The sequence below is a fragment of the Ipomoea nil genome, unplaced genomic scaffold, assembly GCF_001879475.1.
Source record: "Ipomoea nil cultivar Tokyo-kokei standard unplaced genomic scaffold, Asagao_1.1 scaffold1509, whole genome shotgun sequence".
NCBI lineage: Eukaryota > Viridiplantae > Streptophyta > Magnoliopsida > Solanales > Convolvulaceae > Ipomoea > Ipomoea nil.
The window spans coordinates 2,943,548-2,958,878 of record NW_017617937.1 but is presented as its reverse complement, the minus strand read 5'-3'; the positions used below and the strand labels follow the sequence as shown (position 1 = coordinate 2,958,878).

At 42.0% G+C, this 15,331-nt stretch overlaps 1 protein-coding gene across 2 annotated transcripts in view; it reads right to left on the bottom strand.

Annotated features, from left to right (window-relative positions):
- The window catches only part of LOC109188936 (rust resistance kinase Lr10-like), a 51,023-nt gene that overhangs the window by 23,531 nt on the left and 12,161 nt on the right, over positions 1 to 15,331 (bottom strand). The window contains exons 2-4 of one of the 2 annotated variants that reach the window (XM_019339594.1): positions 2,930 to 3,625; positions 2,771 to 2,803; positions 1,525 to 2,646 (exon numbers count right to left, since the gene is read on the bottom strand). In XM_019339594.1, coding sequence (XP_019195139.1) covers positions 1,553 to 2,646; positions 2,771 to 2,803; positions 2,930 to 3,625 — 1,823 coding nt within the window. In that variant the 3' untranslated portion in view covers positions 1,525 to 1,552. Of the gene's footprint in view, positions 1 to 1,473; positions 2,647 to 2,770; positions 2,804 to 2,929; positions 3,626 to 15,331 lie in introns of those variants that run through there. The other variant, XM_019339595.1, reaches the window with a different exon arrangement.

The following is a 15,331-nucleotide window of genomic DNA, read 5'->3' as shown; positions in this document are numbered from 1 at the left end:
CGAATTGTTTTGGTCATTCAAAAGTTGATGTCTAGCTAAGGCTATGCCTTTGGATTACTTAAGGGGTGTTTGAGAAATGATTGATAGTTCAATAGATGATTAAGTTAGCTAATAGTTGATTGTGTTAGTTGGTTTGACTATAGTATTTTAGTTAGTTGTAAAAAAAATATTTGGTAAATTAGTTGTTTATTTTAGTTGATTTTGTATATCAAAATATAAAATGACCTATAAAGGTACTACTACTACCAAAAGGGTAAGTGAAATAAAAAAGAAATACGGAGTAAAAATATTAATATTGTCGTTAGGAAAACAAAAAGAAAAAGGGGCAAGGTAGTTGAACAACAACAAGAGAGATATAAATGTTAGGAATGGTAAGGATAAAATGATCATTTCATAATTAAGGTCAATTAGTTAATCAAAAGCTCTACTTTTCTTAGCTTTTCAGATTTGGACTTATTGTTTCAATTTGCTTATGCAATAAGACATTTTATGCAAAACTCTCAAAGTAGCCTATAGACCAGTAAAACTTCTGCTAAATTAAAAATAACAACAACAACAATAATAATAAGCTAAAGTTGTAGTTTAATGAGACTAAACACATCAAATTATCCAAATAATCCAATTTAAACAAGCATTAATTATTAGTAGTAGAATACTTGAATAGAAATTACAAAGTCCGAAATCCAAATGATCCAATCCAAACAAGCACTAATATTGAATTAATCTGACTAATCAGGATACTGTCACTAACTATACAAGTTACATTAAGCCATGCTCATACTCTCATACTATCATTAAGCATTAACTCATTTAGTCATGCTCATATTGTCATATATGTACTCCATAATCTGACTACTCTGTATACAACTATACAAGTAATACAACAAAATAGCATATACATACCTGCAAGATATGCGAGATGCAAGAGTGTAAGACTGCAAGCTACAAAGCGAAGCCTATGAATCTACGACGAGCGACAGGGAGCCGGGGACGGCAACTTGAAGTGCGGACTGGCGCTATGGCTGTTAGCTTGTTGTAGACTGTGGAGGGCGGCCTGGCGGTGTGCTCGTGAAAGCCGTCAATTTCACGGTGTGGTCTTCAATCATGTGGTTCGCGAGCAAAATAGGGTAGCTGACCGTCTTGTTGCGATTGCCCTCTCTCACGATATGGGGGCTCAGTTTCTGGACGACAAGCCTCCGGTGGTCGAGGAGGTGATGTGGGAAGATAGGATGGGCGCCAGATCCTACCGTGGAGCGCCGTTTAGGAAAACTGGCAACACCATTGCTCAGTAGTTGTTAAGCCGGGTTATTCCCTCTCCTTGTCCAAAATAATAATAATAATAATAATAATAATAATAATAATAATAATAATAAAAGCATTGCTACACCCTCCATTATTTATAGAAGTCATGATCTCCTTAACAGTTAAATCTTAACTACTTAATTAGCTACTTAACAATTCATGAAATAACAAATGTCATGTAAGGTGTAATACACTTAGTTATTTTATTACAAATTTTTTTACAAATTATTAATTAATTTTGGACTTAAAACTAATTTATGTAAAAAGTCTCGGCTAGAACAGGAGGGACATCAGTCACATTTGTTGCAACAAAAGGGCTGGAGGGTAACACCAAGTCGTGTCCATCTTTTTCTAGCATTTGAACGACCTGTTTCATTGGAGGCCGGTCTACCGGTTGCCATTGGATGCACCATAAAGCTATTATCGCCAGTTTTTTCACTATCATTTCATCATCCTCCTCCTCGATTCTGATTTGCAACTCTCCTCCTTTGTTTAAGTGATTGTACACCCAATCTGGAAAACTATCTTGGCTGTCATTAGTCCCTTTGTTACCATTGAAGTTCTTCCTTCCACCCACCATTTCCAGAAGCAACATGCCGAAGCTATAGACATCTGACTTGTGAGAAACTTTGCCAAAGTTCCTAGACACAACTTCGGGTGCAATGTAACCCATGGTTCCCCTGGCAGCGGTCATGGTGACAGCACTTTTCTCTTTGGAGCACAGTTTTGCAAGTCCAAAATCGCATATCTTGGGGTTCATGTTGTGGTCTAGGATGATGTTGTGGGGTTTGATATCAAAATGAAGAATTTGTTGGTCGCAACCTTGATGGAGATATTCAATTCCTTTGGCTATACCCAGGGCTATTTCTTGAATCTTTTTCCAACCCAGGGCAACATTCTTTGAGCCACCTGTTGAAAATATGTATTTCTCCAAGGATTCATTTGGTAAGTACTCGTACACCAGTGCTCGTCTAAATCCATCTGCGCAGAAGCCAACCAAACGAACGACGTTAACATGGTGGATCTTTCCTATTATCCCAACTTCATTGATGAACTCCTCTCCATTCCCCTTGGAATCATTCAGCACTTTGACTGCAACATGAATTTCACTGGAAAGCTTCCCTTTGTACACAATTCCATAACCTCCTTCTCCCAGTCTCTCACTAAAGTGATTAGTGATTTTCTTGATATCAGCAAAGCTATATCTTGTTGGCCTGATAGCTCTGTAATCTTCCAAAAATTTCTCAACTCTTTTCTGGTTCTGTTTTTGTGTTTTACCGGTGGTGTAAAACTGGTAGACGCCAAAGCTGACAAATGCCAACAGAAAGAAGCCCAAAATGGCACCTGCATATATATATGTTGGAGAAAACAAATCAGAATGACATATTATATCTATTCCTGGGGAATATATATAATGAGACTGAATAAACATAACAATAAAATAATTGGAAGAGTATAGTATGATGACCTGCAACAATTGGGTTTTTGGATCCTGGTGGATCTGTTATAAATTTGGGGGAAATAAAGTTAGAGGGCGCTCTGCTTCATTGTTACATACTATTATTTCAAATGATGATATGAAAGAAATCAACAATCAATAACGAACATAACAGAACAGAGTACCTACCAGCTTTCTTTGGTGTGCCAAGGCATTGAACTCCCAGTGTGATGTTATTATGGTTCTTTAACCCACAATTTTTGCCTTGTATCTCACATGTGGAACAAAATGGACTTAGCCAATTAAGTTGAAGAGTATTCTCAAAAGGATATCTCGGATAATGGAATGTAGTTTCACGAAACTTTACGCAAGATGGGGACGGGAATTCATCGAGTGAAACTGAGGAATCTAAGGCATATACTTGGTGACCAGGAACACCAACACAGGAAATTAACCAACCATAAATAGCTTCATCAGAATCAATGGATGCAGAACAGTTGAATAGGGAGTAATAATCGGAGGATGATGTGCTAGAATATTGGAATGGAGATAGAGATAAATTAAGGTATAATAGCATCTTGCCGGAAAGACAACCAGCAGGGTCAGATAGGAAGATCTGCTGGGACGCGTAGTCAATCTCATCAACCTGTAATTGCACCTCATGCGGCAGCTCCATCACAGTGTTGCCATTGTTATCACAGGATAACTCGAATCCAGGATACCCACAGTGCTCCGCATCCTCATCGCCATCTTTAATTAGCTTGAAAGGGAAATGGATTTTTGGACCGCCTTTTCTGCACCTGCTCTCCCCGCAGTCATCAAACCCCACAACAACCAATGGAAATAATAGTGTGATAATAATAAAGAGACGAAATGAGAAGAAGATGATGATGAGCCGCATCTCTATGGAGTAATCGTTAGTGATGACTGATTGCTTTGCTCATTCAATTGTTTATAATTGCTTAAGTGTTCAAAGGCAACGCGTTTGGATGGATGACTATTTCTGTATTTCAGTCCGCAACTGGACTTTTCTTATCATCTCACGGAAATTTTGATTATGGATGGAAAACAAATTAGTAACATCAATTGGGTGACACGTCTCAAAGAAGTAAAGACGGGTCAAAATAAAATGTAATATTTATACTAAAAAATGTAATATTATTACAGAAATAAAATGTTTATTACTTAGGGAAAATATAATAATTTTGTAGGAAAATGTAATACTTTTACATTTTAATGTAAAAGTAATATATTTTTCACATGGTTGTAATAGGCGCTAGGCGCTAGTCGGGCGGTAGAGTAGCGCCTAGACGGCCTAGGCGACTAACTAAAAAAAAAGAAAAACAGTGCACGTATGTAGGTGCATATATATATATATATATATATATATATATATATATATATATATATATATATATATATATATATATATATATGGGTGGCCTTCATGTAGGAACCACTTAATAGGTGAGAACATAAGAACCCATCCCAGCCTTTGGATCTAAGTCAATTAATTATTAATATAAAGAATAGAAAAGGTTTTAAGAGTAATTTTAGCACCCTAATAATTTTGAATTAAATAATCACGCCGATTAGATCCCTAGAATTTAGGCCAACAAGAAGGAATATACTGGGACTCTAATACAGCAATACATCCGGCCTCCAATTACACGCTGTCCACACCCATTCCAACGCAACCCTGCGAATTACGGCGACTGCATCCAAGCCCGGCAAACAACGTGAAACGACCAAGAAACACACCGGAAACAATGGCGGCAACAAACAACAACGAAAGTAAGTCCCCTGAAACCCCATTACGGTGTTTGTCATCCGATTGTTGAATTAAATAGAACTTGAACTGCTGAATTCTGTTATGCAAGCCGGCAGATGAGTGGAACGGCACACCCTGCGGCACTAAAGTGCACAGACGGAAACACCACCCCCTGCTGTGTGCCGACTAATTTTACTGTACAATTCCGGGGCATTGTATGTACCCTACGCTCGTAATTACAGAATAGCATGTGTGCACATATGTGATCATATACGTGCCAATTAGGGATGAAACCCAAATATCTGCTACAGATGCGGCGTGTGTGCCTCTACGTGTTAGCGAATGTGCCAAACTGGTCAATACCCCACAATAGGGGTGCATAATGGCACAAACCAAAGATATCGGTTTCCAACATTCTGTATTAATAACTTTTCATTGCTCTACAAATGAACACTGCTCAACAGGCTGTGTTATCAACATCTCTCCTGGCACAACGAAGTACTGGACTCCAGAGTGTGAAGCCACAAAGAAGCCTTTCGCGGGTCAAGTGTTTAGTAGTTTGGAAGCTGCATTTCAGTTTTACCATACTTACGCAAAAAGTACTGGATTTGACGTGCGTCGTGCATCCGAGAAAAGGGACCCGCATGGAAACATCACATGGAAGTATGTGTTGTGCTCACGTGCAGGCTTCAAACTTCCTACGGGCGATGGGGATGGCGTAGGCATACTGACAACTGATCACAAGAACACAACTAAAAGGCGCCGTGTCACAAACAGAGTGGGGTGCAATGCAAAAATAGTATTCAAGCGATTAGATGGTGATAGTTTTGAGGTAAACTCAATCGAGGAACGCCACACCCATTCATTATGCACACCCATTTCTAGACCATTCATGAAGGCAAATCGAAAACTTGACCTTGGCCACCAAAATTTCATCATCAACTGCTCAAACGCAAACATCGGGTCGTGCAAGAGCTTTACACTATACGAAGAGATGGTAGGAGGTTTTGAGAATGTTGGAGCTACAATAACAGATTTTGGTAATTTCAAACGAGATATAATGGCATATATAGAAGACACAGATGCCCAACTAGTGATTGATAAGTATACGGAGAAGAAAAACGCGCCACCTGACTTCTATTTCGCCCACGATGTTGACGAGCTAGACCAACTGTGCCGAATATTTTGGGCGGATCCTCAGGCACGCCACAATTTCAACCTATTCGGTGATACTATGTCATTCGACGCCACATACGGTACAAACAGGTAACCCCCACTATCTTCGCCACCTGAATGCTCTAATTTATGCTGATACGCAAAAAAGAATGTGTATGTATGTGCCACCGTGGTGGTTTCTGTGTGCACCATTGTAGATATTGGTGCATACACTAAACCAGTGTGCTTAGATGCACCCTGCAAGTGCCTAATGGGCACAGGATTGCCGAATACCCTACTTGAAAACACCACAGCAACAGAAGGCTACCGGGCACGTGTGTGCCCAGCAGGCACTCAGTGTGTGCCTCCCATGTAACAAAAAACAGATTAACATGATATGCCTTTGTGTAGGACAATGTGTGCACATCCCTAGAATTTTCTGCTTTGTGGTTTAATCCTACAAATACAAATAACTAACTACTAAAATTCTCCCACCCCTTGATTTGTTGGCTGTAGGTACAAGTTGGTGTTTGTGCCATTCACCGGGGTTGACCACCACAAGAAGAGCGTGACATTTGCAGCAGGACTAATCGCTCGAGAAGATGTGGACTCCTACACCTGGCTGCTCGAACACTTCAAAAACGCAATGGGTAAAGTTCCAACATGCACAGTTACCGACCAAGACCCTGCAATGAAAGCTGCAATAGCCAGAGTATTTGATACAACTCGCCACAGATACTGCATGTGGCACATCATGACAAAGGTTTGCGAGAAGGTAGGGCCAACATTAGCTAAGAGTGATGGATTCCTAACAAGCTTAAACAACGTGGTTTGGAATGAGTTGCAAACAATTGAAGAATTTGAAACAGCCTGGCAAAGAGTCATGAAGGATTATAATCTAGTTGAGCACAAATGGTTTAACCACTTGTACGAGATACGTACACAATGTATACCAGTATTCTTCAAAGACGTGTTCATGGGAGGCTTACTCAGAACAACATCGAGGTCAGAGTCGGAGAATAGCGTATTCAGCAAATGCACTTCCCCCCATCTAAGTTTAACAGAGTTCTTCACAAAGTTTGAGAAAGCAATATACAAACAGCGCCACTACCAATTGCAACTAAACGCAGAATGTGACGGAAAATTCCCAGAGCTGAAAACACCATTATTACTAGAGCGTCAAGCCGCCACAACGTACACCGTCGAAGTGTTTTACGATGTCCAAAAAGAAATAGTCGACGCATGCTTCTCATCCCAAGTTGTTAAGAAAACAAATGAAGGATGCACCATCAAATTTGATATAGAGGACATAAACAAGTCGACATATTCAGCGGAGTACAATTCTACAAACACAACAGTACAGTGCACATGCAAGATGTTCCATAGGATTGGGATACAGTGCAAACATGTGTTCTTGGCATTCAAGGCTGCAAATCTGGACCGAATACCGAGCCAGTATATCTTACCACGATGGTCACGCAACACATGCTGGAATCACACGCAGATCTACGCAAACACCAACCAGAATGGTTCGACCGAACACGTGGACGGGGCTGCAGGAATGGGAACCGTATTTGACGAGTTCTTCAAGTGTGTTGGGTATGCATACGGTAATAACGACAAAATATCTGAGCTGGCACACCTACTAAAAGCACACAGAGAGAAATCAGCAGAAAGCATACCCCAGGACGAACCTAGAGCATCAAAAAGCGATATCATACGGAGCATCTGTGGGTCCACCTCATCACCAAACATCAAGGTCCACCCCCTGCAATCGCTAAAAACAAGGGTTCCGGTAAGCGTTTCAAGTCAACAAAGGAGATTGCATCAACACTAGCAGCCAAGGGGGTAAGGAAGTGTCGGACATGCAACACATACGGACACCATGATAGTCGCAACTGCGAGTTACGGACGAAGACCACAGGTCACAAATAGGAAAACCGAACTGTGCACTTGAGACTAGGATCGTGTGCCTGACTGATGTACTGCCAATTATTTTCTTCACATTCTTTAATGATGTATTTGTGTACAGATAACTAGCTACCGACTCCATTTATCATAGCAATATGTGTTCACGTGAATCGATTAATTCATTCTGTCTTAAACTAGCTAGTGCGGACCAAGTAAAACGATTAAACAGAATATGCACTCAAGCTCGTGTGCACTGGGTAAACAGAGATAATAGTGTGCACACGAGAATACGTGTGTGTGCCACCCTGCCAAATGCAACCACCAAGCATTGTTAATACTGTCTTGTGTGCACTGGCTACCAAAATTGTGTGCCATAACGTGCGGTATTATTGTAGCCACACCCTATGTGCCCGCACATTCAACAGTACGTGCCATTCTGGTCACACCGATCCAAAACGGCAGTTAAGGCCAAACCTAAAGATGTGGTGCTCTTGAACAAAACTACGTGTGCCAGAGTGATCGGTCGGACTGGCCAAAACAACTACCACTCATATCCACATGCCTGATGCTGATACGCTTATCAAGGAACAGAGATAATAGTGTGCACACAGGAATACGTGTGTGTGCCACCCTGCCAAATGCAACCACCAAGGACTGCCAATACTGTCTTGTGTGCACTGGATACCAAACTAGTGTGCCATAACGTGCTGTATACTTGTAGCCACACCCTATGTGCCCGCACATTCAACAGTACGTGCCATTCTGGTCACACCTTTCCAAAACGGCAGTTAAGGCCAACCCTAAAGTTGTGGTGCTCTTGAACAAAACTACGTGTGCCAGAGTGATCGGTCGGACTGGCCCAAACAACTACCACTCATATCCACATGCCTGATGCTGATACGCTTATCAAGGAACAGAGATAATAGTGTGCACACGGGAATACGTGTGTGTGCCACCCTGCCAAATGCAACCACCAAGGATTGTTAATACTGTCTTGTTTGCACTGGATACCAAACTAGTGTGCCATAACGTGCTATATACTTGTAGCCACAGCCTATGTGCCCGCACATTCAACAGTACGTGCCATTCTGGTCACACCGTTCCAAAACGGCAGTTAAGGCCAAACCTAAAGTTGTGGTGCTCTTGAACAAAACTACGTGTGCCAGAGTGATCGGTCGAACTGGCCAAAACAACTACCACTCATATCCACATGCCTGATGCAGATACGCTTATCAAGGAACAGAGATAATAGTGTGCACACGGGAATACGTGTGTGTGCCACCCTGCCAAATGCAACCACCAAGGATTGTTAATAGTGTCTTGTGTGCACTGGATACCAAACTAGTGTGCCATAACGTGCTGTATACTTGTAGCCACACCCTATGTGCCCGCACATTCAACAGTACGTGCCATTCTGGTCACACCTTTCCAAAACGGCAGTTAAGGCCAAACCTAAAGTTGTGGTGCTCTTGAACAAAACTACGTGTGCCAGAGCGATCGGTCGGACTGGCCCAAACAACTACCACTCATATCCACATGCCTGATGCTGATACGCTTATCAAGGAACAGAGATAATAGTGTGCACACGGGAATACGTGTGTGTGCCACCCTGCCAAATGCAACCACCAAGGATTGTTAATTCCGTCTTGTGTGCACCGGATACCAAACTAGTGTGCCATACCGTGCTATATACTTGTAGCCACACCCTATGTGCCCGCACATTCAACCGAATGTGCCAGTATGTTTTGCACAAGCATGAAGTGTTCTGACTAGTGTCATAGCACGGATGGTGCACTCAAGCTCATGTGCACTGGGTTACCAATTTGTGTGCCATCATGTATCGGCAAAATCAACCAACACTCGTAACAGAAAAATAGACGCAGAAAACCAATATATATTAAAATAGGCCACGGTAACAAAAAACATATTCACCGAACATAACCAAGGGAACTAAACTAAACTACTAACCAACTCATTGCTAAGAAACATAAAGCATAAACTATCTTTGTTCGATTGCATCATGGTATTGGACTACACTACGAATGTTCTTCGAATGGTGAACATTAATCTCATTCGCCAAAATTTGCCGCATATAAGACATCCTCAACAACTCAAGACCCCGAGTATCACCCTTCTGTAGACCACAATCCCATGCATTCACCGATTTGCCCAAAAAAGACTCCATATGTCGCATTGCAAATACCCCACAATCCACTTTGTTACGAGCATCACGCCACCGCATCTGCATCCTTCTCGGGGTAATCCTCCTTACAGCAGCACCATATCGCAAATCAACCTCATCATCAAGGAACACAGACAACAAATCTTGCTGCAACAACAAAAAGACCACAACGAAACGAGGTTAAATTAATAATATGAATAAACCACCAATATGGTCAATACAAGTGTGCACCCAGGTAGACACGGGCGTGCCATACTGTCCGAGCAGCAATCATACGATACAGGTGTGCACTTACGAAAATATGAGTGACCCGTATTGGACAGAACAGCAGGATAACCACCCAACATAATAAACATACAGACAACCGTGGGTGAAAAAAAACAAATGATTAAAAACCACATACCAACACCTCAGGAGCCCCACCATACTTGTCCACATTAGTCATGCTAACCGAGGAATTGTCAATTATGTCAATTCGTTTCCGCACCATGTCCACACTAATAACATAGTAGTGCCCACTTTGTAAAATCGGGAAAATAAACTGCACACATGAAACATACGAAACAAACAACCATAACAACCAAAGACCGCTTATAAAACGCCAAATGAGCATCAAATACAAAAACTTAAACCAACAGTTTTGAATACCATGTCAACCCCTTGCCACGACTCATGAGGAGACATCTTCAGTCCCATCTCCATCCTCTCGGAGAACCAATCTAACCGGCGTGCACGCGACTGAGTTCATTCCACCACTGTATTGAGCTACAGAAATGGACAAGAACACAGTAAAATTCTAAAACACATAGCTAACTACATTATATTTAACACAAAAGGCAAAAGGGACAAAAGGGAAGATACTGTGGTTTGAATCCCAGCAAAAAGCCTCCGAGGAGAACCCTCGGGCCTATAAATCTCTCTAACGTTCAGAATGCAACACCAGACATCAATTACAGCCACCCGCAACTGAGACCCAACTGCCAATGACAACATATCCTCACGTGTCGCAGCCCACCCATTGAAGTTGAATAGTTCCTCATGACTAAATTGAAACAGAAACACAACATTAATTTAAACACAACAAACACCATCAACTACCTAAAAATCGGAGAAACGAGAGGCTTACATATTAGCATGTGGGTGGCCCAGGACCCAATTGTAAAACACATGGTCCCCGAGGGGAGTTGGCAAATACCTAGACATCAAACTCGTACCACCATCTCGAACTACAACCCCAACTCCACGAGGACGCTTCACCTTTACAGGCGCACCCAACACCAACCCACTTCGCAGCATACCCGGCTACGAACACAAATTTATCAACAAAAAACCAACATAACATAAACAATACACTGACAATTAAAGAAGGACCAATACCTGGAGAGGGGTCACACACTGCAGCCCACAACCAATTCGGCATCCATCCTCAACAATTGCATTGCCATCTAGAGGTTCAGATACCTGCCCACCAAAATGTGTGGGCACAGTGGGGGTTTGCACTGGCATGTTCAACAAAGACTGCAAAAAAAAAAAAAAGAAAAAAAAAACCAATTCAACAATTAAACGCAAAATTCACCAAAACGCAGTGTGCACCTGCGTAGCAAAGACTGTGCATGCGTGATAGTAAGACCTCCCCAAAAATCTGTACGTGCAACCAAAAATGGAAAAAAAAAAAAAAAAAAACAAACAAACAAACAAACAACCGCACCCACAACCCATACGACTAAAGAAACAGAGATGGTTACGCGGAGAATATGAAAGATACAGATGTGCACATAGGTTTAACTGCGTGTGCCACTATACAGCAATACCGAAAAGGCAAATTAACCAACCAAAACCGTACAACTGACGTGCATATCTTTCTAGAGTTTACATAATGTGACACCCTAAAGGAATAAATAACAACGCAACCTAAGACATCATCATACTTACCAAACCACCTAATACAACGCAGTCCCATAACAAAAAAAAAAAAAACAAGCTGCCGTCAATACACAATGTCTGTACTACAACCACAACGACAGCATCGCACAAAACCCAAAAACACCCAAGAGTCCAAGAGTGCTAGCCTAGACTACAGCCTTCCTAAATTTTTTACGCTTGTAGACAAGCATACTTACATCCCGATCACGGACAACAGGTGGATCAACATCACTCTCAAGGACAACCGGCGGATCAACTCGAGTGACATCAACAACTGTGGCAGCATCATCATACTCGCGCGCCACATCCACAACATCATCCCACCGCTGCGAAGGCCAATCCTGAGACAACCCGAGGCTAAAAGATGGCATGTCCAACATAGCATTACGCTCCTGAATGACACGCTCAATCTCTCCAAGTGCACGCACATTATCCGGGTTAGCCCAAAAAGCATCCTGAGTCAGCGTGAACAACGACTGTGTAGACTCCTGAGAATCCCCACCTGGACCAGACATTTGTAAGCCCCTCCCTAACATCAAAAGCGACGCGCTCATGACCTGGATGAGGCTATCCGTCCGTACACTAGAATCAGATCCACCAGCCTCCTGAATCACCCGAATCAACTCTAATAGAGCGCATGCCGCACCCCTTGCCTTCTCAATAACCCGATCAGTCAAAGGTTACAACACATAAGAGAATATCATTATCAAACAAACCCCAGCACAAACACACAACACCCCCCTCCCCATACCCAAACCACAAAATGAAACATGAGCCAATCAGAAGGCGGGTTGTGCACCCCAGTGCCAACCCCAGTACCATCGCACATACCAGGGTGTGCCATCTTACCCCACCATGTGCACATACCAATAAACAGCCCAAACAAAGAAACCAGGAAAAAATGCAATAGCTAGAGAGATAAGATACCTTGCCCTGATCATCCTCTACAGAACCAACAGACGCACCAACTTCAACGCCATCACCCTCCCTCCTAACATCATCACCAGGCTCGCCAGGTAGTGGAACCGCACAGAACCGTGACACCAAAGTCCCCAACCCAAACCCACCACCACGTATCTCAGCAAACTCCCGCTCACGGAGCATCTTGCTCGCCCAACCAATAAAGGCTGGAGAAGCTCTAGGTACAGCCCTATGTATCCACACAACACGATCCACATAAAACATCTGCACAACAAAAAGGAACACACATCAAAACAAACACGCTAGCGCAAAAACCAAACAATAAGCAAATGGAAACAAAGTTATTATTACCGTCAAGAACAAGATAGGCCCAATGAAACGCTGCTTCGTATTTACCAACCACTGTTCACGCGTCTCTACCAAACTATCCAACAGAAACTTACACCAATTCAGATTCTTAATCCTACCAACCTCCTCACAATCATCCAAGATCATCTGGTAGGCATACCCATTGTGCATACCCCGTATCAACGTGCTAACCATCAACGTCGTGAAATTCCACTGGAACCACTCACACCCCGCGCCTAACAATCTCATCGCATCAGATATCCGCGTGGGTGTAATAGCATACGACGATGCAGAAAACTGACCCCTCCAAGCAAGCAAGAAGTCACTAACATCATTATTGCCTCGCTTCGTGATCTCCACCTCACCCCTAGGTAGCCCAAGTATAGCCTCCACATCCTCTTCATAGATTTTCACTGAAACCCCATTGCCCAATCCTAACGTCATCGTTGTTGGATCAAAATTCTGCAACAACCACCGTCCCAACCTACCGGGCGTCTCCATAATCTGCAAGTCCAACAACTTCCCAAATCCCAACTCACAAACAGCCCGGCGTTGCCGTCTCCCTAGCTTCTGACAGCCCTCGACAAGGACCCTAGCAGAACACCTAGTTGTCATGCTTGGAAAGCGGGCCTCCTCCTCTGGAGTCAACTCATAATCAGGTTCAGCCTCCAGCCTTCGAAGGAATGCCCGTGCCCCCATAGCACCACCACCTCGGGCATTTGTACCACGACCCCCTTGCGGCAATCCACCCTCACCCTGAGGTTGAGCACCTACACAATGCATTACACCAAACAAGAACAAAAAATCACGCAATTAGAAACGCGAAGTCCATATCAAAAAAATTATAAGGAAATAAAAAATGCAGCACCCAGAAACTAATCAACTAATCCCACTAAACCAATATGGCACAAACAAACGACCAAATGTGCACCCACCATATACCAAATACTGACAACCATTCACTAATGTCTTTAGCTTGTATTACTGTTAACCTATTACGCCACATAAACTAATCCTAGTGTTCACTATCCAAATACTACCATAAAAAATTTACACAGAACCATCATTTGAACTCAACAACTGGAATTCAAACTCATTAATTATACGAACTCAGACCTAAAACCTCTCTAAGCTCTTGCAGGCACAAATAAAAAGGCCCTATTAATCCGAAATACGCAAAGCAGCAAATCAGACAGCACGCAAATAAATAAACGGCAGCCCTGAAACCCCCAGACAACTATTACCCCCGGCTTCGAAAAACCACCAAAATCAAACTAGAAAAAACCCACACTAGCATCAAACAACTACACAACTCATATATATATATATATATATATATATATATATATATATATATATATATATATATATATATATATACATACATATATATATAGATTAACAATCGTATATTAAAAAAAAAAAAAAAAAAAAAAAAAAAGGAGAAAACCGACCTGGAGTAGAGGTTAACCTCGTCGACTGCCGTGGGCGCTTAGGGTTCCGACCACCGGTGTCGGCCATCTCAGAGGAAGCTGCGATCGGAAAGGAAGACGTCGGGGACTTCGATCGACCAAGACAACTCGTTCGAATTTCGAAAATAAGCAACAGCCTACTACGCGGGGAGCTTCAGCGAGAAAGCGAAAAAAAAAAAGCACAAATATAGGAGAAGACCTACACGCGCCCACGTACATTGACCATACTACCCCTAGCCGCCCAAATCAACCCCATTCTACCGTAAAAACAAAACTTTAAAAACAAAAAAAACATACACCTTAGATTGGTTTAAATGAACGGCTTAGATTAGTTCTCATGTTCTTATCTAACAATGAGTTCCTATACGATTGTTAATCTATATATATATATATATATATATATATATATATATATATATATATATATATATATATATATATATATATATATAAGGGATCAGGTGCATTTGTGGCTTCCGGTGTGGATGTGCGGTGGATTAATATGCGTGAGGTTAATACTTAATGGGCTTGAGATTTGTACTTAATGTGCGTCATGTTAATATGCGTGAGTTTTGTACTTAATGTGCCTGAGTATTGTGTTTAATGTGCGTGAGATTTGTGCTTAATATGCGTGAGTATTTCAGAATTACGAGCTCAGAAGGAAGTAGAACAGAAACTCACGCACATTAACGCCCAAGCTTCTTGTTACTTCTTCCTTCAATTTGGCCATAGATTCTGGATTATAAGGTACCTTCAGTGCAGTTGAATGTTTATATAGATGACGCACGCACAATAAAATTTGCACAGCAGCTAAATGTGGATTTATGTTGTATTATTCCCATAATTCTTAACCACCATAGCTCGCCTCCGCATCATCATCATCAGGGGGCAATGGCTACTGGGATGGG